Source organism: Amblyraja radiata, chromosome 25 (assembly GCF_010909765.2).
Source record: "Amblyraja radiata isolate CabotCenter1 chromosome 25, sAmbRad1.1.pri, whole genome shotgun sequence".
NCBI lineage: Eukaryota > Metazoa > Chordata > Chondrichthyes > Rajiformes > Rajidae > Amblyraja > Amblyraja radiata.
Genome location: NC_045980.1, coordinates 35,991,821 through 36,013,636, shown reverse-complemented (window position 1 = coordinate 36,013,636; position 21,816 = coordinate 35,991,821). Strand labels below are relative to the sequence as shown.

General features: G+C 46.1%; 1 protein-coding gene across 2 annotated transcripts; it reads left to right on the top strand.

Annotated features, from left to right (window-relative positions):
• The first annotated feature begins 297 nt into the window (after window positions 1-297).
• tmed2 (transmembrane p24 trafficking protein 2) lies at window positions 298-21,235 on the top strand. Of its 2 annotated transcripts, XM_033043884.1 has the most exons (5): window positions 298-540; window positions 5,639-5,831; window positions 9,301-9,321; window positions 15,135-15,242; window positions 17,172-21,235. In XM_033043884.1, exons 1-5 carry the CDS (start codon window positions 355-357, stop codon window positions 17,294-17,296), a joined length of 633 nt encoding a protein of 210 aa, XP_032899775.1. In that variant the 5' UTR covers window positions 298-354; the 3' UTR covers window positions 17,297-21,235. The 2 variants fall into 2 exon arrangements, with proteins under 2 accessions (XP_032899775.1, XP_032899776.1); XM_033043885.1 differs by lacking the exon at window positions 9,301-9,321 and having other exon boundaries at window positions 307-540; window positions 17,172-19,088.
• The last annotated feature ends 581 nt before the right edge of the window (window positions 21,236-21,816 follow it).

Sequence of the window (21,816 nt, the reverse complement as noted above, 5' to 3'; positions counted from 1 at the left end):
GCCATCTGCGTGACGCGCAAATGACGGCCAAGTGGGTCAGGCCCTTTACTGTCTGAAGAAGGGTTTCGGCCCGAAACGTTGCCTATTTCCTTCGCTCCATAGATGCTGCTGCACCCGCTGAGTTTCTCCAGCATTTTTGTGTATCTTTACTTGTCCCACCTTGACGCGGGCGACCAGGGGCGCGCAGGCGCAGTGCGGGCGGTGGTGGTGGTTGGGGGGGTGGGTCCAGGGAGCGCAGGCGCAGTGCGGATGGGCTGGGGCGCGCAGGCGCAGTGCGGCGGCGGCGGCGGTGTGAGGTGGCAGGCGGCGGGCGCGCAGGCGCAGTGCGGGCGGCGCGGACAGGCCGCGGGGAAGATGTTGACGCTCGGCGAGAGCTCGGTGCTGCTCGGCCTCCTCTCCTACCTGTGCGGCGCCTCCGCCTACTTCGTCAGCATCGACGCGCACGCCGAGGAGTGCTTCTTCGAGAAGGTCACGTCAGGCACCAAGATGGGGCTGATCTTCGAGGTGGCCGAGGGCGGCTTCCTGGACATCGACGTGGAGGTAGGCGAGTGGCCGGTCGCGCTAGGCCGCAGACAGGCAGGCGGGGGTCGGTGCGGCCCATCGCGGGGAAGCCGGTTCTCAGCCCGGCCCGGGGCTCTGGCTCCCGCCCGGCCGCCCAACGGGACCACACCGCCGGCCGCAGCGGACGGAGGGCGGCCCACGCCCGGCCCTGTTGCTCAACGGCGTGTCGGTGGCTTCGGGCAGCGAGGGTCGGGGGAAATGTCGGTGACCGGGTGTTCGCAGTTATCTCCCTCATTACTTATTCCCGCAAGCGTACAAACTGAGTTTGACAAAGGAAGTAACCGTGACCGTATTCAGGGTAATTTGGTTAAGTTATTGTAAAGTAGTGTTCTATACGACTCGTCATCACAAGACGGAGTGATAGAAAGAGCCCCACCACCCTTTTGTTTCTCCATACAAAGATCAAGGACATACAAAAATAACTATCAAATAATGGAAGAATGGTTCCTTATCGTGTTCTCTGGGTGATGAAGAGTTAACATGTAAAGATACGTGGATTTTGTCGAGATAGTATTGAGAGGACCTCTAAATTACAGACCCAACTATTCGGCTCCAGAACTTTACATTTTGACTTAATCATGGAGTAAACGACTACACAAATCTAATAAAATAAAATATTGGCCTTTTGTAGAGCCTTTATCAAAGTCAAGTCGAGCAAAGGCGGTGAACTACGGGGCATTATTTATCTTAATTTCTGTTTTACGCGTGTTAATGCGGTTACAGGTTCGGTATTCCTTAACTGCAGTGGACAAACCCTGCAAAACTTTCCCACATTTTAATCTTAAATGTAAGATTAAATGTAGACAAAAGCCTAGATTATTTACAGCTGAGTTAAGTCGGTTTCTGAAATCTAGTGTTTGGGGTTGGGAAAAGAATTTCCTGTGGTGATGTACAGTGAAGCTCATGTGAAGTAGTTTTTGGAGTCAGGATCTTTTGGACAAATGCCTAGACTCCATTTTTAAATTGAACATTCTGTTCCCAATATGGATGAAATCTGGATTGTACAGTACCAATAGAGGCACTAATAACACTGAAGAAGGGTTTCGGCCCGAAATGTTGCCTATTTCCTTCGCTCCATAGATGCTGCCGCACCCGCTGAGTTTCTCCAGCAATTTTGTCTACCTTCGAGGCACTAATAACACTGTTATGTGGATATACAAGGGACTTTGTATGCTGGAATCTTGAGCAAAAATAACCTAAAGTGCTGCAGTAATTCAGCAGGACTGAAAGCATCTGTGGAGGGAATAGGATCTTCTATGGATCCGTGTGTAAGAAAGAACTGCAGATGCTGGTTTAAAGCAAAGGTAGACACAAAATGCTGGAGTAACTCAGCGGGTGAGGCAGCATCTCTGGATAGAAGGAACGGGCAACGTTTCAGGTCGAAATCCTTCAGACTGATGTCAGGGGTGGGGGGGACAAAGAGAATGTAGTTGGAGACAGTAAGACTAGTGGGAGAACTGGGAAGGGATGGAGAGAGAGAGAAGGCAATTATCTGAATGTTCATACCGCTGTTCCTCCAATTTGCGCTGGGCCTCACTCTGACAATGGAGGAGGCCCAGGACAGAAAGGTCAGATTGGGAATGGAAGGGGGAGTTGAAGTGCTGAGCCACCGTGAGATCAGGTAGGTTAAGACGGACTGAGCGGAGGTGTTCAGTGAAACGATCGCCGAGCCTGCGCTTGGTCTTGCTGATGTCGAGAAGTTGACACCTGGAACAGCGGATACAGTAGATGAGGTTGGAGGAGGTGCAAGTGAACCTTTGCATCACCTGGAAAAACTGTTTAGGACCTTGGATGAGTCAAGGGGGGAGGTAAAGGGACAGGTGTTGCATCTCGTGAGGTTGCAGGGGAGGAGGTGGTTGGGTGGGAAGGGACGAGTTGACCAGGATGTTTCAGAGGGAACGGTCTCTGCGGAAAGCAGGAAGGGGTGGAGATGGGAAGATGTGGCCAGTAGTGAGATCCCGTTGTTGGTGGCAAAAATGTTGGAGGATTATATGCTGTATGCGATGGCTGATGGGGTGGAAGGTGAGGACAAGGGGGGCTCTGTCCTTGTTACGAATGAGGGGAGTAAGAGCGGAGCTGCGGGATATCGAGGAGACCCTAGTGAGAGCCTCATCTATAATGGAAGAGGGGAACCCCCGTTTCCTAAAGAATGAGGATATCATTGCCCTGGTATGGAACACCTCATCCTGGGTGCAGATGTGGCGTGGACGAGAGATAGGATGGAGTCGAGGTATTTGGAAGTTAATTTGTTGGGACATGAACAAGCAAAAAGTATGGGTCTGCCAGGACAGTTCTGTTTGTGGGTTTTGGGGAGAAGATAAAATCGGGCGGCGCAGGGTTTGGGAACGATAAGGTTGGAGGCTTTAGACAGCCAGAAGTGATGAAATCAGTTATGGTGTATAAGATTAAGGCCTGGTACTCGTTTGTGGGGTCATGGTCCAAGGATAAAAGTAGGAAAGTTGTCACCTGGCCTCAGTCCGGTAGAGGTCAGTGCGCCAGACTACCATGGCACCTCCCTTGTCGGCAGGTTTGATTATCCAGTCAGGGTCGCTGCAGTTAGCGGAAGGCTGTACGTTCAAGGGGGGAGAGGTTAGTGTGAGTAAGGGGAGTGGAAATTTGAGGCGGTTGATGTCCCGCCGGCAGTTGGAAATGAAAAGATCTAAAGAAGGTAGAGGGACATCTGGGGGAGTCCAAGAGGAGGAGGTCAGTTGGAGACGGGAGAGGGGGTCATCACTGGGTGGTGAGGTCTCGTTCCCATACAAAAAGGCCCGGAGGCGACGGAAGAAGAGCTCTACATCATGGCAGAACTGGAACTCGTTGAGGTGGGGGCGGAGGGGAACAAAGGTGAGGCCTCTGCTGAGGACAGACCATTCCGTATCAGAAAGGGGGAGGTCAAGGGGTTTGGTGAACACACGGCAAGGGTGGGGATTGGGGTCGGAGGAAGGCAGGTGAATAAATGGAGGCTAAGGCGATGTCTGGTGTTGGGGTGGGTCAGGGGGGGGGGGGGGGGGGGTGGTGGTGGGTGTTCAGAGAGGAGGAGAACACGAGGACTATTGTAGTGGTGGGGTGTTGCTGGGGTCACCTGACTAAAAGGGGAAGACCCAGTGGAACCCCCACTGAGGTTTCCTGTAGTGGGGGGGAGAGACAGTAAGACCCAGCACAGTCAGGCCCCGTGGTGTGGGAATCTGCATCGTGGAGATTGTGGGCCCGGTGCTGAGCCTGGGACTCTGGTAAGGCGACGGCTGCGGCCTGCTGGTGAGCGGTGGAGTGGCGAGGGTCAGCAGAGTCGCTGGTGGAGAGTCCAGGTGCGGCAGAGGTTCACTAGCACCTCCTGCAACCTCATCTACTCTATCCGCTGTTCCATTTGTCAACTTCTCTACATCGGTGAGACCAAGCGCAGGCTCGGCGATCGTTTCACTGAACACCTCCGCTCAGTCTGTTTTAACCTACCTGGTCTCCCGGTGCCTCAGCACTTTAACTCCCCCTCCCATTCCCAATCTGACCTTTCTGCCCTGGGCCTCCTTCATTGTTAGAGTGAGGCCCAGCGCAAATTGGAGGAACAGCACTTCATATTTTGCTTGAAGGTGGATAAAATGCTGGAGAAACTCGGCGGGTGAGGCAGCATCTATGGAGCGAAGGAATAGGTGAAGTTTCGGGTCGAGACCCGTGGTAGTTTACACCCCAGTGGTATGAACCATTGACTTCTCTATGGATCTGTACAGAATCAAAATTTTCTCAGTCCACTCACTTCACAGTTGCTGTCTAACTTGCTAATTCCGTGATGTGTGGCTTTGACAGCTGTTTGCTTGGTGTAACTCCACATTGCTTTCGCCACAGCCGCGCACTATTCCCATTATCTTATGAAAGTTGTTACAGTAATCTGCTTTGACAACCCTTTTGATATTGCTCTAAATCGTGGCTACTTGCTGCATAAAAGATTCCAAGTCTTCCCTTTTGCTTCACTGGACACTCAAATGTCCACATTTATTTGGCAGCATCTAGACACTTTGGGTAATGTAATTTCAGTGTGCACTGATGGAGTAAAAGGTTGACAGTGAAAAACTATTAATTGTGGTACAGATGTGAATCCATAGTAACTTCCTTCTGTTATTATGTCAGTTCATGTGGGGCTGTGTTCAAGATGATGACCGGAACAATAAAGGCTTCTATGAGGTTTGGAAAACCATGACATTGCAGGTCAAGAAACATGCATGGTCTCGACCCGAAATGTCACCTATCCATGTTCTTCAGGGATGCTGCCTAACCTGCTGAGTTACTCTAGCACTTTGTGTCCTTTTGTATATTCACCAACATCTGCAGTTCTTTGTTTCTACCTACTTGCATATAGAGTGCCACAGCACACTGAGAAGATAGCTAAGGGAACTCAGAAGGCTAGACTTCAGCTGGTAGTCCCTCCATTCTGACCAGTGCACGGCACACCTGGATTCTGATGGTGGGCAATCTATTGCCCTGCTGATAGGCTGCAGGGCTATGGTGACTTCCAATGTCAGTACCCGAGAACACACTTGAAGGTTTCTTGCCTGTGCCTTTTGCAGTTTGGATGTCTTTTAGAAAATAAGTTTGGGCAACAATGTGGGGGTTTTGGTGGCTTGATTTAAAGACTTCATATTGATCAGATTTTCACATCATCTTTTCAAGTTCTAAACATAACTGCAGCCGTGACATTTTCAAGTGATTTGGTTGTTGCAGAAAGTTCCTTTTCACTGCATTCACTTATTTTCTTCTGATATTGTAAGGCCCATGGTATAATCCCCATTGATGCCAAGCTGTGGCCTTAATCGAGGGCTCTGATTTCAGCTAATGGACCAGTGAGGGAGCTGCAATTGAGCTGGCTAGTTAGGTGAAAGGTGATTCCATGCTGCGGAAGAGATCATGGTTATTTACAGATGGTCTCCGTTTGCTAATTTGTTGGTCGGTTAATGTAAGTGCGACTATCTACGTGAAAGTTCTGCATTTGAATGCTGCCCAGCATTTTTTTTTTTTATTCCCACCTTCCATGAGCATTCCGAGTTTACACTTGCCAGAACTTCATTAAATTTGTTTTTGTTTCCCGCAGATTACTGGACCAGACGGCAAAAATATCTATAAGGGGGACCGGGAGTCCAGTGGGAAGTACACCTTTGCTGCACACATGGATGGAACATACAAGTTCTGTTTCAGTAACAGGATGTCTACCATGACCCCCAAAATAGTCATGTTCACTATTGACATTGGAGAGGCACCGAAAGGACATGACATGGAGACAGAAGGTGCGATTCCACGACCATCATGGCGGGATGGGGTATTGAGTGCTATCTTGCCTCCAATAGTGGTGGGCAGGCAAGGGATATTTATCGCATTAAATAGGGTCATTCTAGATTACAGCTGTACACATTTGTTTTTTCAACGCTTAGATTTTCTTTGCAGATTGTCAGCTTAAACTGGAGAAATTTCTTCCCAAATGTAGTTCTATTGCAGCAATTTCAATATTATCATTGGAGGAAAAGTTAAGAAAGGAAAAGGTTCAGTCAGCTGAGTCACTGCAAATCTCCCTGCAGGGTTCCAAGATCTCGCCCTTGTGGATGCCTGCCTCTGCCTTGGTCTCCAGAGACTTAAGAGCAGCTCAAGTTATTAGAAACTTGAACAGGCCTTTCAGCCCAACTAGTCTGTTTATCCTTCACTCAAGCTACTTCCTGTCTATCCTCATTGATATATGGTCATGATCACATTGAAGGGTGGTGCTGGCTCAAAGGGCCGAATGACCTACTCCTGCATCTATTGTCTATAGGGTGGGCGACTTGAAACGGAAATGAAAGGCAATTGGAAAACTGACCTTGATATTCAGGGGATCTTGCAACCTCACCAGTAGTCTTTTGTGAAGTTAGTGTTGGGTCTGGAGTACCATCCAATCCAAAGGTGTATTGCCCCAGAAGAGAGGACTGTACAAGTTTATAGAATGACCCCGAGCCCAGTGCTAAAGGACAAAGGGAGGCAATGCAAATTGTATTCTGTGGAATTCATAAATGTTAAGTTTTCAAGGGCAACTGAATATTGATATGAAGAAAGTGATTGTGATACTTGAGTAGTCTTGGGCAGAGGGATAGCCTCAACATTTGAACAGGGCCTCTCATTGCCTTAAACCAGGAATCGGCAACCATGTTCTGTATAAGTGCCATGTCTGTGAGCGGATGGCGGGCCACATCTATCACCATAGTGTGACACTTGGTGTTGTTTTTCGCATTAGTTTTCATGTGTTCTTCAATTAGCTTTCTGCAGTTCCCAGGTCCCTCGCGTGCCCCTGGACTGACTGCAGTTCCCAGATCAGCTCGCGTCCCCGGGACTGGCTGTAGCGTCCAGGTCGCTAAAACTAATTGGAAAAAAATACGCATGCGGGCAGTATGATTTTGGATTATGGGCCAAATCCGGCCCGTGGGCCGTAGGTTGCCGACCCTTGCCCTAAACCCTATGGTATGATTTGGCTGGATAGTCTTTTGTTGGGTCTCGGAACACGTGGCAATAATAAACCAATACTAATAACTACATGGCAGCAAATTATTCCAAAATAGTATTTTCTGGATCAAGTTCCTACTGACATTTTATAAATTTTACATTCCATCTAATCTTTGCTTTAATTAGTGGTGATTTCTGATATTTCATTTATATCCCATTGGTATGAGGTGGGAGTCATATAAATGTGGATCAGGGGGTGTCTAAAAACCTTGTTAAAGGATGTTAGTGCACCAGTTGAGTTCTTGTAACAATTGACTGCTTTGTTTAGCAGTGACAGAGATCTATTTTAAATGCGGAATGTTTTGTATTGGAGTATAACAATTAAGTCTGTGTTTCTACTTGATTTCTACTTCTCTTCTGTGGTAGAAAATGGTTCTGTGTCAGCTAGACTGTGTAAGAGGGGTTCAAGTACAATTGGGCGAACATAATGAATGTAAATCTGTGGGCAACTTGTAAGTTATTTACACTTCAGCGTCTTTTTGGCCCACAGATTGAACAAAAATTTAAAACACTTTTCTTTAGGACTTCATTTAGGTTACATGGGAGAAGTGGAACAAACTGGTTCATTCGAGCTGTTCCATGATGCAAGGTTCAGAGTACTCATGCTGTAAGATTTGGGTCAGGGCTTCAAAATATAGAAAATGGTTAATAACCTACCGCTTGCAAAAAGTCATTGATTTCACTGTTTCATTGTGGTCTTTACTTTTCCTTTTTGTTTAAAAACCTTTTACATGTACATTAATCCTTAGGTTTCATACAGCTATCTCTGTTGTCACTGTTACATAACAAATGTAGTTCCTCTTTTCAAAGGAAGGGGTTACTGGGGCTCTGGCTGAGATTTTTAAATCTTTGCTGGACACGAATGTGATCTCCCTTTTCAAGAAAGGTAGCAGGGAAAAGCCTGGTAACAGGAGATCTGTAACGTCAGTGGTTGGGAAATTATCAGAGCCCACATGGCTTTGAATTCTATGAAGAGGTAACAGAATGGATTGTGTAAGAAGGCACTGCAGATGCTGGTGTCAAGGGCAGTGGAGAGGATGTGGTTATCTGGACTTGTTGGCAAACGGCATCCAAAATCAGAGGCATGGTGATGGTAAGGGGTGGCGTTTGATTGATCGCTTGTGACTAGTGCTGGGACTAGTGCTGTATGGATGTGAGTGACATGATCAGCAAGTTTGCAAATGATGCTAAGATTAGAGAAGACAGGCTAGAGGCCAATATTGGTGAGATGGGCTGAAGTGGCAGATGGCGTTTAATTGATATAAACATGAGGTGGAATATTCTTGGGAGTAGTGCTTGGGCACACATCATGATTCTTAGGCTCGGGCTGTGTGGATGAGCAAAGGGATCTTGGAGTGCCAGTCTAATGATCCTTGGAAGTGGCAGTGCAGGTAGGTAGCATAGTTAGCAAGGCATACAGAGTACTGCCCCTCAGTAGCTATAAAGTTATGTTCAGTCTTGTATAACCTTGATAAGATCTTGGTGGAGTACTGTGTGCAGCTCTGGTCACCACACTATAGGAAGGATGTGATAGTACTGGAGAGAGTGCAGAGGCGATTCACTGGGGCGGAGCCTGGATGGAGCTATGTGGTTATGAGGAGAGGCGCAGTCTGATTTCACGGGTGGGGGGTTGCTGCATCTGAACCAACGTGATTGAGGTGTGCAAAATGATGTGGGATAGAGAGATGGGTACACTGCCAGAATCCTTTCCCTTGATCAAAGAAGTAGGTTTAGGGTAATGGGTAAGAGATTTGGAAGGGGTTTGAGGGAGAACATCTTCACCTAGTGAGAACTGGGATGCACAGCTAGAGAATGTGGTAGAGAGAGTTCCCAGCAGCGTTTAAGAGCTCTGTAGATGAGGATGAATTGCCATGGCATTGAGCGCTGCAGGCCAAGTACTGGGAAATGGAGTTAATGTAGCTGGGTGTCCACTGATTGTTGTGTATATGCTGGGCTGAAAGGCCCACTGCCATGCTGTATGTCTCTGTAAACTATTAATGGGTCTACGACTCATAACACTGTGCAAGTCGTCCTCGTGGGCCCTGGACAGCTGGCAGCTGTGTCTGGTCTATCTGTCGGTGCAAATCTCTAACTGCACTTGTGAAAGCCTGAGGCACGTGTATAATATCGATACACTTTGTTTCTTATTCATTGACCATTTGTGCCTATCTGTTCCTTTACTTTGCACCTTTATTTATCCCGTGCCCTTCTGTTTACCCTTCCCTTCAGGTGATGGGAATACTTGGGATGGTACGTCAACCTGTAAACCTTTTCAATGCACCTCTTTGCTCTCTCTTTCCTTTTGATATGTTGTTTCCTTAATTCCTAGTGAATGCGAATAGCTTGTGGAATCTCTGTTCGCATCTGTGGATGAATGATTTACTCCTAGATTATAGGAAATTGACCGTGTTCCCAGTGTTGTGCTGGCTGTGAATGCTAACAATACTAACTCAGTGACTGGTTGAAGTTTGAAAATGGGCAAGCTTTACAGCAAAATTACAAAGTGAACAGCTGTGATTATTTCTTAGCTTGTCTTTAATCACAGCTAAAGATATTTGCAAATGTCAGTCAATTCTAGGGTCAGAAACTATTTTTAATTTTCACTTATTGTCATTGCTCTTAGCATTAAAATGAGAGATCTTTACTACAGTCTTTACCAGTCACATTAATGGCATTATTTTGCTCATTATTACAAAAATGAACATGTGATTAAAGTTATTAATGTGATTGATGTTTGACTTCATCAACTCCGGCTCCCTGCCCCCCCAAGCCTCCAACCTCATCGTTCCCCAGCCCCGCACGGCCCGATTTTACCTTCTTCCCAAAATCCACAAACCTGACTGTCCTGGCTGACCCATTGTCTCTGCCTGTTCGTGCCCTACTGAACTTATTTCCACATACCTCGACTGCATCCTATCCCCCCGGTTAAATCCCTCCCTACTTATGTTCAAGACACCTCACACGCTCTCCGTCGTAGAAACATAGAAACATAGAAAGTAGGTGCGAGAGTAGACCACCAGGTCCGTCGAGCCCGCACCGCCATTCGCTCATGGCTGAACACTAAACAGACACACTTACCCACAAACAGTAGACACAAGACACAGAACACAAGACACTACCCTCCCCTTTATACCGCTATCACCCCTCTCCACCCCAAGAACCTCGCGATCTCCTGGGGGAGGCAAAAAACCGGATAAAAACCCAGGTCCAATTCGGGAAAAAAATCCGGGAAATTCCTCTCCGACCCCAATCCAGGCGATCGACACTTGTCCAGGAGATCACTCAGGTCTTACTATACTAACCATACCTAGGTCCATATCCCTGCCCTCTCCCCGTAGCCCCTTATCCCCTTGGCAGCTAAAAAACCATCTATTTTAGTCTTAAATATATTTAAAGTTTCTGCTTCCACTGCTCCCTGGGGCAGTGAATTCCATAAATTAACCACCCTCTGGGTGAAGAAGTTCTTCCTCATCTCAGTTTTAAAAGAGCCCCCCCTTATTCTGCAACTATGTCCCCTAGTTCTAGTTTCCCCGATCATTGGGAACATCCTCGGTGCATCCACCCGATCAAGGCCCCTCACGATCTTATATGTTTCAATGAGATCGCCTCTCATTCTTCTAAACTCCAAAGAGTAGAGTTCCAGCCTACTTAACCTTTCCTCATATGTCAATCCCCTCATTGCAGGAATTAATCTTGTAAACCTTCGCTGCACTGCCTCCAGGGCTAGTACATCCTTTCTTAAGTATGGACCCCAGAACTGTACACAGTATTCCAAATGTGGTCTCACTAATACTGTGTACAGCTGCAGCAAGACCTCCGTGTTTTTATACTCAATCCCCCTAGCAATAAAGGCCAAAACTCCATTGGCCTTCCTGATTGCTTGCTGCACCTGCATACTAACTTTTAGTGATTCATGTACTAATACCCCTAGATCCCTTTGCGTTGCATTACAACGCAGCTCCTCCTCATTTAGAAAATAACTTGCCCTATCATTTTTTTTCCCAAAGTGAATGACTTCACATTTATTAGTATTAAATTTCATCTGCCAAGTTGTTGCCCACTCACCTAGCTTATCTATATCCTTTTGCAGACTCTTCCTATCCTCCTCATCCCCTACTTTTCCTCCCATTTTTGTATCGTCCGCAAATTTTGATATATTACACTTGGTTCCCTCCTCCAAATCATTTATATAAATTGTGAACAACTGGGGTCCCAGCACCGACCCTTGCGGAACCCCGCTAGTTACCGGTTGCCATCCCGAGTATGAACCATTTATCCCCACTCTCTGCTTCCTATTTGTTAGCCAATCCTCTACCCATGCTAATATATTACCCCCAATCCCATAATTTTTTATTTTTAGCAATAGTCTCTTATGTGGCACCTTGTCAAAAGCCTTTTGGAAGTCCAAGTATACCACATCCACCGGTTCCCCTTTATCCACCCGGGTTGTTACTTCCTCAAAGAATTCGAGCAGATTCGTTAAACAGGACTTCCCCTTCACAAAACCATGCTGGTTCTGTCCGATGAAGTCATGTTTATCCAAGTGCCCCGTTAGTGTTTCTTTAATAATTGTCTCTAACATTTTACCCACCACCGATGTTAGACTAACCGGTCTATAGTTACCCGCCTTCTGTTTACTTCCTTTTTTAAATATAGGTGTTACATTGGCCATTTTCCAATCCACTGGGACCGTTCCTGCCTCCAGGGAGTTTTGGAAAATTATCACCAATGCATCCACAATCCCCACCGCTATCTCCCTCAAGACCCTTGGATGTAATCCATCAGGCCCAGGGGATTTATCCTCCTTCAGTCTCATTAATTTCCCTAATACCACCTCCTTGGTGATCTTAATAGTATTTAGCTCCTCCATTCCTACCGCCCCCTGTTTATCCAGCGTTGGAATATTTTTTGTGTCTTCTATGGTGAAGACTGATACAAAATACTCGTTTAATGCCTTTGCCATTTCCATGTTCCCCACCAACAACTCTCCAGTCTCACCCTCCAATGGACCAACGTTCACCTTAGCCACCCTTTTTCTTTTTATATAGGAAATCCCGTTTTCAATTCCAGGAATTCCGTTTTCTAGACCCCCATCCCCTCATCTTCAATATGGACGTACAGTCACTCTACACCTCCATCCCCCACCAGAAGGGTCTCAAAGCCCTCCGTTTCCTCCTCGACCGGAGAACCCACCAATCCCTATTTCAGACAAAATAGCGCTCTCCTCCGCCTAGCGGAGCTGGTCCTTACCCTTAATAACTTTTCGTTTGACTCCTCCCATTTCCTCCAAATACAAGGCGTAGCTATGGGCACATGCATGGGCCCTAGCTATGCCTGCCTCTTTGTAGGGTACGTTGAACAATCCTTGTTCAGGACGTGCCAGGGCCCTATGCCTGAACTACCTCCGCAACATCGATGACTGCATGGGTGCTACCTCCTGCACCCACACACAACTCACTGACATGATCCATTTCACCACTAACTTCCATTTGGCACTCAAATACACCTGGACCATTTCCGTCATTTCCCTACCATTTCTTGACCTCACTATCTCCATCCCAGGTGATAGACTTCTGACCGACATCCACTATAAACCTATTGACTCCCATGGCTATCTGGACTACACTTCTTCCCACCCTGCTTCCTGTAAGGACTCCATTCCCTACTTCCAATTCCTCCATCTACGCCGCATCTGCTCCCAGGATTAGGTGTTCCACACCAGGGCATCGGAGATGTCCTCATCCTTCAGGGAACGGGGATTCCCCTCTCCTACCATAGATGAAGCTCTCACCGGGGTTTCTTCGATGCCCCGTGACACTGCTCTCTCTCCCCATCCCCCCCACTCGTAAAAAGGGTAGAGTCCCCCTTGCCCTCACCTTCCACCCTACCAGCCGTCACGTACAACAAATAATCCTCCGTCATTTTTGCAACCTCCAATGTGGCCCCACCACTTGCCACATCTTCCCATCTCCTCCCCTGTCTGCTTTCCGCAGAGACCGTTCCCTCCGTAACTCCCTGGTCAATTTGTTCCTTCCAACCCGCACCACCCCCTCTCCGGGCACTTTCCCTTGCAACCGCCGGAAATGCTACACTTGTCGCTTTACCTCCCCCCTTGACTCCATTCAAGGACCCAAGCAGTCGTTCCAGGTACGACAGAGGTTCACCTGCACCTCCTGCAACCTCGTCTATTGCATCCGCTGCTCTAGATAATCTACATCGGTGAGACCAAGCATAGGCTTGGCGATCGCTTCGCCGAACACCTCCGCTCGGTTCGCAATAACCAACCTGATCTCCCGGTGGTACACAAAATTGCTGGAGAAACTCAGCGGGTGCAGCAGCATCTATGGAGCGAAGGAAATAGGCGACGTTTCGGGCCGAAACCCTTCTTCAGACTGATGGGGGGTGGGGGGGAGAAGGAAGGAAAAGGGGAGGAGGAGGAGCCCGAGAGCGGGCGGATGGGAGGGTGGGAGGAGACAGCTAGAGGGTTGAGGAAGGGGAGGAGACAGCAAGGACTAGCAAAATTGGGAGAATTCAATGTTAATGCCATCCGGACGCAAGGTTACCAGACGGAATATGAGGTGCTGTTCCTCCAATTTCCGCTGTTGCTCACTCTGGCAATGGAGGAGACCCAGGACAGAGAGGTCGGGTTGGGAATGGGAGGGGGAGTTGAAGTGCTGAGCCACCGGGAGGTCAGGTTGGTTATTGCGGACTGAGCGGAGGTGTTCGGCGAAACGATCGCCCGACCTCCGCTTAGTCTCCCCGATGTAAATCAGCTGACATCTAGAGCAGCGGATGCAGTAGATGAGGTTGGAGGAGATACAGGTGAACCTTTGTCGCACCTGGAACGACTGCTTGGGTCCTTGAATGGAGTCGAGGGGGGAGCTGAAGGGACAGGTGTTGCATTTCTTGCGGTTGCAACGGAAAGTGCCCGGGGAGGGGGTGGTGCGGGAGGGAAGGGAAGAATTGACGAGGGAGTTGCGGAGGGAGTGGTCTTTGCGGAAGGCAGACATGGGGGGAGATGGGAAGATGTGGCGAGTGGTGGGGTCACGTTGGAGGTGGCGGAAATGGCGGAGGATTATGTGTTGTATTTGCCGGCTGGTGGGGTGAAAGGTGAGGACCAGAGGGACTCTGCCCTTGTTGCGAGTGCGGGGATGGGGAGAGAGAGCAGTGTTACGGGGTATGGATGAGACCCTGGTGTGAGCTTCATCTATGGTGGCGGAGGGGAATCCCCGTTCCCTGAAGAAAGAGGACATTTCCGATGCCCCTGGTATGGAATGTCTCATCCTGGGAACATTCCCCGGTGGCTCAGCACTTCAACTTCCCCTCCCATTCCGAATCTGACCTTTCTGACCTGGGCCTCCTCCACGGCCAGAGTGAGGACCACTGGAAATTGGAGGAGCAGCACCTCATATTTCGCTTGGGCAGTTTGTACCCTAGCGGTATGAACATTGACTTCTCTAATTTCAGGTAGCCCCAACTGTCTCCTCCCCTTCTCAGCTCTCCCTCAGACCTCTGGCTCCACCTCTTCCTTTCTTCTTCCCGCCTCCCCTCCACCCGCACATCAGTCTGAAGAAGGGTTTAGGCCCGAAACGTTGCCTATTTCCTTCGCTCCATAGATGCAGCTGCACCCGCTGAGTTTCTCCAGCATTTTTGTCTACCATCGATTTGCCAGCATCTGCAGTTCCTTCTTAAACATGTGATTAATGTTTCCATCTTGGGCGACAGAGGGGAGGGGGGGGGGGGGGGGGGGGTGGAGATTGCAATCATATTGTTCATTCAGTGGAGATTCTGATATTTTCATGGCTATTTGTATTGTACAATAGAATTGAAACTTACTTATGGTTAAACCTATTATTTAACTTTCCAAAATCCCCCCCAAAACTAAAATTTGACAAATGTTTGGAATTTTTTTCAAGCAAGGCCTTGCTTATTATTTTTGAGATAACACCTGCACGTTTTGGAGCTTCAGAAAATCGGCTGTTTGCTGCAAGGAATGGCTTTAATGGACCAATTGTAACGGCACGATGAGAAAGTTTTCACAATGATCTTGTTTGTTCATAAAGCTCACCAGAACAAGTTGGAAGAAATGATCAACGAACTTGCTGTGGCCATGACGGCGGTAAAGCATGAACAGGAGTACATGGAAGTGCGTGAGCGGATACACAGAGCGAGTAAGTACATCGCTGCTTTTGTGCCTCGTTTCTGCGCAGCTGCAGCCTCCCCCAGAGGTTAGATGTGCTAGGATGTACGGGGAAAGTATACAATTAATGGCAAGGCATTGATGTACAGAGGGATCTTGGGTCCTGAAAGTGGCATCAAACATAGATAGTGTGAAGGAGGGTGTGTGGTATAGTCGCCTTCATCGGTAGGGGCATTGAGTATAAAAGGCAGCAAGTCATGTTCAGCTTTGTAGGATTTTTGTTAGGCCATATTTGGAGCATTGTGTGTAGTTCTTGACCCATTGCAGGAAGGAGGTGAGGGGTTTGGAAAGGATGCAGAGGAGGTTTATCAGAATGGTGTCTGGATTAGGAAGTGTTAGCTACAGGGAGAGGTTGTTCGGACTTGAATTGTTTCCTTTCAAACGCCAGAGATTGAGGGGAACCCGAGGTGTATAAACTTATGGGAGGCATAGACAGGAAAAACGATCAGAACACTTCATGCGCATACAAAATGTAAAAACAAAGCACTGCAGATGCTACTTTATGCTAAAAGAAACACAACGTGCTGGAGTAATTCGGCAGGTCAGGCAGAAGTGTCCTGACACAGATGCGTCAACGATTCACGGTCTCCAGCACTTTGTGTCCCGGGACACTGACTTCTCCCCCACCATCTCCCAATGCTTCCCCCACCTGAATTCAACTGTCACTTGCCAGGCTCTTCCCTGCCCACAGCTCTCTTGTCCAACTTTCTCTCCCCCCCCCCCCCCCCCCACTTTGTCTGAAGGATCCCACCCTTGAAACGTCACTTATCTATGTTCTCCAGAGATGCTGTCTGTCCTGTGTGAGGTTATCCATTTTGGTGGCAAAAACAGGAAAGCAGACTATTATCTAAATGGTGGCCGACTAGGAAAAGGGGAGATGCAGCGAGACCTGGGTGTCATGGTACACCAGTCATTGAAAGTGGGCATGCAGGTGCAGCAGGCAGTGAAGAAAGCGAATGGTATGTTAGCTTTCATAGCAAAAGGATTTGAGTATAGGAGCAGGGAGGTTCTACTGCAGTTGTACAGGGTCTTGGTGAGACCACACCTGGAGTATTGCGTACAGTTTTGGTCTCCAAATCTGAGGAAGGACATTATTGCCATAGAGGGAGTGCAGAGAAGGTTCACCAGACTGATTCCTGGGATGTCAGGACTGTCTTATGAAGAAAGACTGGATAGACTTGGTTTATACTCTCTAGAATTTAGGAGATTGAGAGGGGATCTTATAGAAACTTACAAAATTCTTAAGGGGTTGGACAGGCTAGATGCAGGAAGATTGCTCCCGATGTTGGGGAAGTCCAGGACAAGGGGTCACAGCTTAAGGATAAGGGGGAAATCCTTTAAAACCGAGATGAGAAGAACTTTTTTCACACAGAGAGTGGTGAATCTCTGGAACTGTCTGCCACAGAGGGTAGTCGAGGCCAGTTCATTGGCTATATTTAAGAGTTAGATGTGGCCCTTGTGGCTAAAGGGATCAGGGGGTATGGAGAGAAGGCAGGTACGGGATACTGAGTTGGATGATCAGCCATGATCATATTGAATGGCGGTGCAGGCTCGAAGAGCCGAATGGCCTACTCCTGCACCTAATTTCTATGTTTCTATGTCCTGCTGAGTTAATCCAGCACTTTTTTTAAAAATGAGAATAATCAATATAATCTGACATTGATATAGAACCCGATGAGCAGTCTGTTTAATGTTCTTTATTTCTCCACATTATTGTCTATATGTCTCATTTCCCTTGTACCTAACCAGTCTAAAGTAGGATCTCGACCAGAAACGTCACCCATTCCTTCTCTCCAGAGATGCTGCCTGTCCCGCTGAGTTACTGCAGCTTTTTGTGTGTATCTCAATGTGATTTTCTGACTCTTGTGCCTGATCCGTGTTGTTTCTGTTTTCTCTGCAGTCAATGACAACACAAACAGCAGAGTGGTCCTGTGGTCTTTCTTTGAAGCTCTGGTATTAGTTGCTATGACGCTTGGACAGATCTACTATCTGAAGAGATTTTTTGAAGTCCGAAGGGTTGTCTAGCCACCACCATTCAGCATTGGATAAGGAGTTTGAAAAGTATCTGGTCACAACCGCTTTTATTACTTTGTCACTTGACTGAAACCTTTTGCGCACTGTTCTGATCTTCATTTACTGCTGTTTATTTAAACACCTTTTCAAATATGTTGGGAGTCCACGGGTTAAAGAATTTTGCAGAGGCCACAAGTTGTGTTGTGGGAGACATTTAATGCTCCAATCAGATATTTAAAAATCACAAAAAAAAGATCTAAGTACGCTTTAATTTGCTTTGCTGTAATTAATTGGTAACATTGATGATGGGCTTAAAAAGAAAAGGAAAGGCATTAGCGTGTGAGTTACTGATGAAGATGTGACTAGTATGTGTACACTTCATGTACTTGGACCGTAAAAATCTTTTCACTCGACAGTTTTCTACAATTTATTTCAGGTTACAGTTTATCTTATTGTTTAGACCACATGGGTTTACTTTAAACAGCAAACTAGGGACAGCACTATCCAGTAGCTTCATAACGTTATAGTTACTTTGTGGTGGGGGGAGGGGGGGGGGGGGGGTTAAGCTCCAAATCAGTTCTATGAAAAGAGATCTGACTAATGTGAAAGCCCCTAATGTTTTGTAAAGCATTTTGGTTACAGAGTGTAAGCAGTGCTGTATGTAAGCTTCCTTTTGGAACATCGGTGGTCCCTGTCAGCTGTTTTTGTAAAGTGGTGGTATATTTCTGAAGATTGACAGTGATTCAGTATTGAGCCATAGATATCGTGGCAACACTGTCCAGCCACTTCCACCATGCCTCACCTACTTTTCTTCACTTTGTTCTGTTTTCACCACTGGAACCAAACTTGCTGCTGGGAATGTGATGTTATGAATTTGGATATTAGAAACATCCAAGTGCATTTTAATTTGCTTTGCTGTAATTAATTGGTAACATTGATGATGGGCTTAAACTGTAAATGAAAAGACAAACATTAGGTATGCGAGTTACTGATTAAGATGTGATTAGTATGAATAAGTTTAATATACGTGATCTTTTGAAAAGTATTTTTGACAATTTTCTGCAAGTTGTATCTGGTTGCAGTTCACCTTTGTGTTTTTGCGGACATGGTTTGAACTTTGTAACGGAGGAACAGCACCATGTAGGTCACTATATCAGGGGTTATTTATATTAAATAAAATTCTATCAGATTTGGAAAGTCTTGCCGTTTAAAATGATCCAACATGGGTTGTAGAGTGGCCCAGATGCAGTTGATTTGTTTGAATGAACTGATGTCCTTTTAGTGGGCAGATTGTCTAATCTTCAGTTGTGACGTGGACTGTGTTTCCTTTGCTGTCATGTTTCTACATTCAGAATGTTTTCTGAAGTTTTTGGCTGGAGTTTTCCTGAGCATCCCCTTTTCCACACTTGGATGAAATTCCTCGGCAGTGATCGGCTTTCCGGGGAGATGGCGGCTGTTATTTTTTAATGAATATGTTCCATTTGATAGTTAGCTATAACTGTGGAGCATTTATTTAAAAAAACTATTCATGGTTTGCATTGTGGAATATTAATAATTTAATTGCTGATTCGACCTGTTTATTTTCAGTCTTTGAGAAGATTGCAAATCTATGACTGGGTATGTTATTGTATAAACAAACCCTGTCTGTACAGATTTATTTTGTCCAATATCAGGGCACTTGGACAAGTACCTAACCTTGCAAGTTCTCTGGGTTGTCTGCCTGCAAACATTTCTGATGGATAAAACTTGTGGGATTGTGAAACTTTCAAAAGAACAGGTTTATAAAACTTCATTTTAAAATTAATGCTGCTGTCTGCTAATTCTTTTCCAATGTCCATGTAGCATCACATCTTAACTGGATCAGATGTGACTGATGTAAATTAAAGTGAATGTCTCCAATGAAACAACCCCATGCTAAAGTGTAATTAATACAGCATTTGCTAGTCTACGTGGTTTGGGGAAGCTGTGGTCTCTCGGTGACTGTATTCTGTCCATTGTAAGTGTGAAGGCCTGCTTCTTCAATCAGGCGTCAGTACCAAAAACAAAATTCCATTTGTATATTTGGCAAATCTTGTGGCCATGTTCTTTAATAATTTCCATTGTGCTTTGTAACATGTTGGTTTGTATCAGCCAAATGCTGTCATTTTCAAAGGCAAAGCCCAGCCAGTTTTACACGTGACAGGGCTGATATCCGGTGCTGTCCTTCAACCTCCTGCTGGAAGCCTACAGCTTTCTGCATGGTCTAAGTCGGCCCAGCTTCACATTAGTGTGTGCAGTGAAACTCCTTGTACAGTATTAACATCGTCGCAAAAGTGTCTCATGTATCAGTGGTGAGTATCATTATCTTGGCAAACCAGCACAATAGTCAGCAAGAAGAATTGGCAAGTGGGTCTGTCACACTTTAATTGTTTCATAGACAGGCTCGATTATTTCAAGTTTGGAGGAGGGACAAATGAGATGGCAGATACCGAAATCCAAAATAATGTTAGAGATAATGAGGAGATGTAACAGGTGAGGCTTTGGTCGTGAAAATAAGGATACAGTTCACTCCCATCACTGAGATCACTACTGTAACTAACTGGACCATGTGATTGCAGTTATTAACCAGAGCCCCGTCCAACTATCCTTGTACAACCACCAAGAAACTTCCCCTGGTCTAAAGCTTTACATCTGATTGGTATCAGCTTGTGGTCACCTCTTTTCTGAATGATTTTGTCCTATTTGTATTGATTTCCACAAAGTATACCCGCAAGAGAGAAATTTGCACAAAGGAAATTTGTAGTAAATTGGGACAAAACGTATTCTCTGGCCAAAACATATTGTGGACTGAGGCGTATCCAAGCTACCTATGGCAGCGTATTTTGCCAGCCTGTCTCTTTTCAATGGCTTTTAACATCCAATTAAGATTCTGAACAATTCTCTGCTTCCTTTGTTTCAACTCATTTTTCTGAGCTAGCAGTTTCAGTGTTACAGGCATCCAGCGATCTTTACAACCATGTTTGGAAAAGGAGAATTTCCTTCCAAATTGCCCATGTAGTTTGATTTGACCTCTGTGTGTGCTGGTACCTGGAGTCGTTAATGGGACTCCAAATATCCATTGCTTTTGAGATAAATAGTCAGGATCTTGACTTCTGTTGCTTGCTTCAACAGGGTCCAAGTGTTGCAGACTCATTTGGGAGAAGGGAAATGGAAGCTAATGAACTAGACTGCCATCACAATTTTAATCTTGTGTTGATCTCAGTCATAACGTCTTGGTTGTTGGTTAGTGAAACAAGGCTGGTTAACTCGTGAGACAAGCATATCTCATTAGTTCAAGATATAGTCTGAAGGAATGATTTGCATTCATTCAACATGCTTCACATTCTGTCTCGGTGCTTTAAATCTAATGAAGTCACCATTTTAATGTTACAAGTGCAGCCACTGAATTATGTTCAATACGCTGCCAGAGACTGAATCATGAGAACCATGAGACCTGTTTCCTGACACACAAGGGAAAGTTCTCTTGCCTCAGGGTGAGAGACCTTGCCTGTAAAGGTGTGTGAAGTTGCTGAGACTTGCCTGACTAGTGAACCAAGCCAGTATATGGCTCAGCATTTGACGCTGATAGCATGTGGTGTGTGGTATTGAAGTATTGACCAGTGGATCACCATGTAATATCTACACACTTACTTAAATGCAGCCTCTCACCGAGCACTTGCAAGCGACAAATATAAGCACTCGATTGTTAATTTCTGTAACTTGTATTTTAAAAATTACCTGTTGAAGTTTACCCGATTGAGAAGTCTACTAACGCATCCAATGTGTCTCAGTTTGCTGTTTGCGGATTTGATTCCATTATATAAACCTGGGATCCTTTTTACTTATCAGGTTTTGTACAGAGTGGTGTGGGAACTGAAATGAAGCAGAGCTGGACCAGTTACTTTTTCTAATAAAAACTGGAATTTAAACAAATATCTGGATAATTTCATTTCATATATTCCATTTTGCAATATTCTGCAATAGCCTTATGTATATTAATTACCATTTCTCTCCTATCCCTGTCCTGTTTTCATTGCATTGTGCAACACACACTTGGAATAAACTCCATCTGTCATTCCTGTAACACATTTATATCCCATTGTATTTGATTGCTTTCTTCCCTATTTGCAACTTTACTCATTTGTGTGTCGTCAATGGTTACAGACCTCCATCCAACATGACACGTTGCCATCACACTCCTCTTCTCCGGGTAAGATGGTTCTGAATCAAAAGGACCAAGTCACCAAGGATTCTTCATCAGTCTGAAGAAGGGTCTCGACCCGAAATGTCACCCATTCCTTCTCTGCAAAGATGCTGCCTGCCCTGCTGAGTTACTCCAGCATTTTGTGTCTACCTTCAATTGAAACCAGCATCTGCAATTCTTTCCAACTTAAGTCACCAAGGATTCTATGTATCTTATTCTGGGTCAGCCTACCATGGGCAAACTTGTCATGCCTTGCTAAACTCCATGTAGACAACATCCACTGCCCTACCCTCCGATCACCTCCATCAAT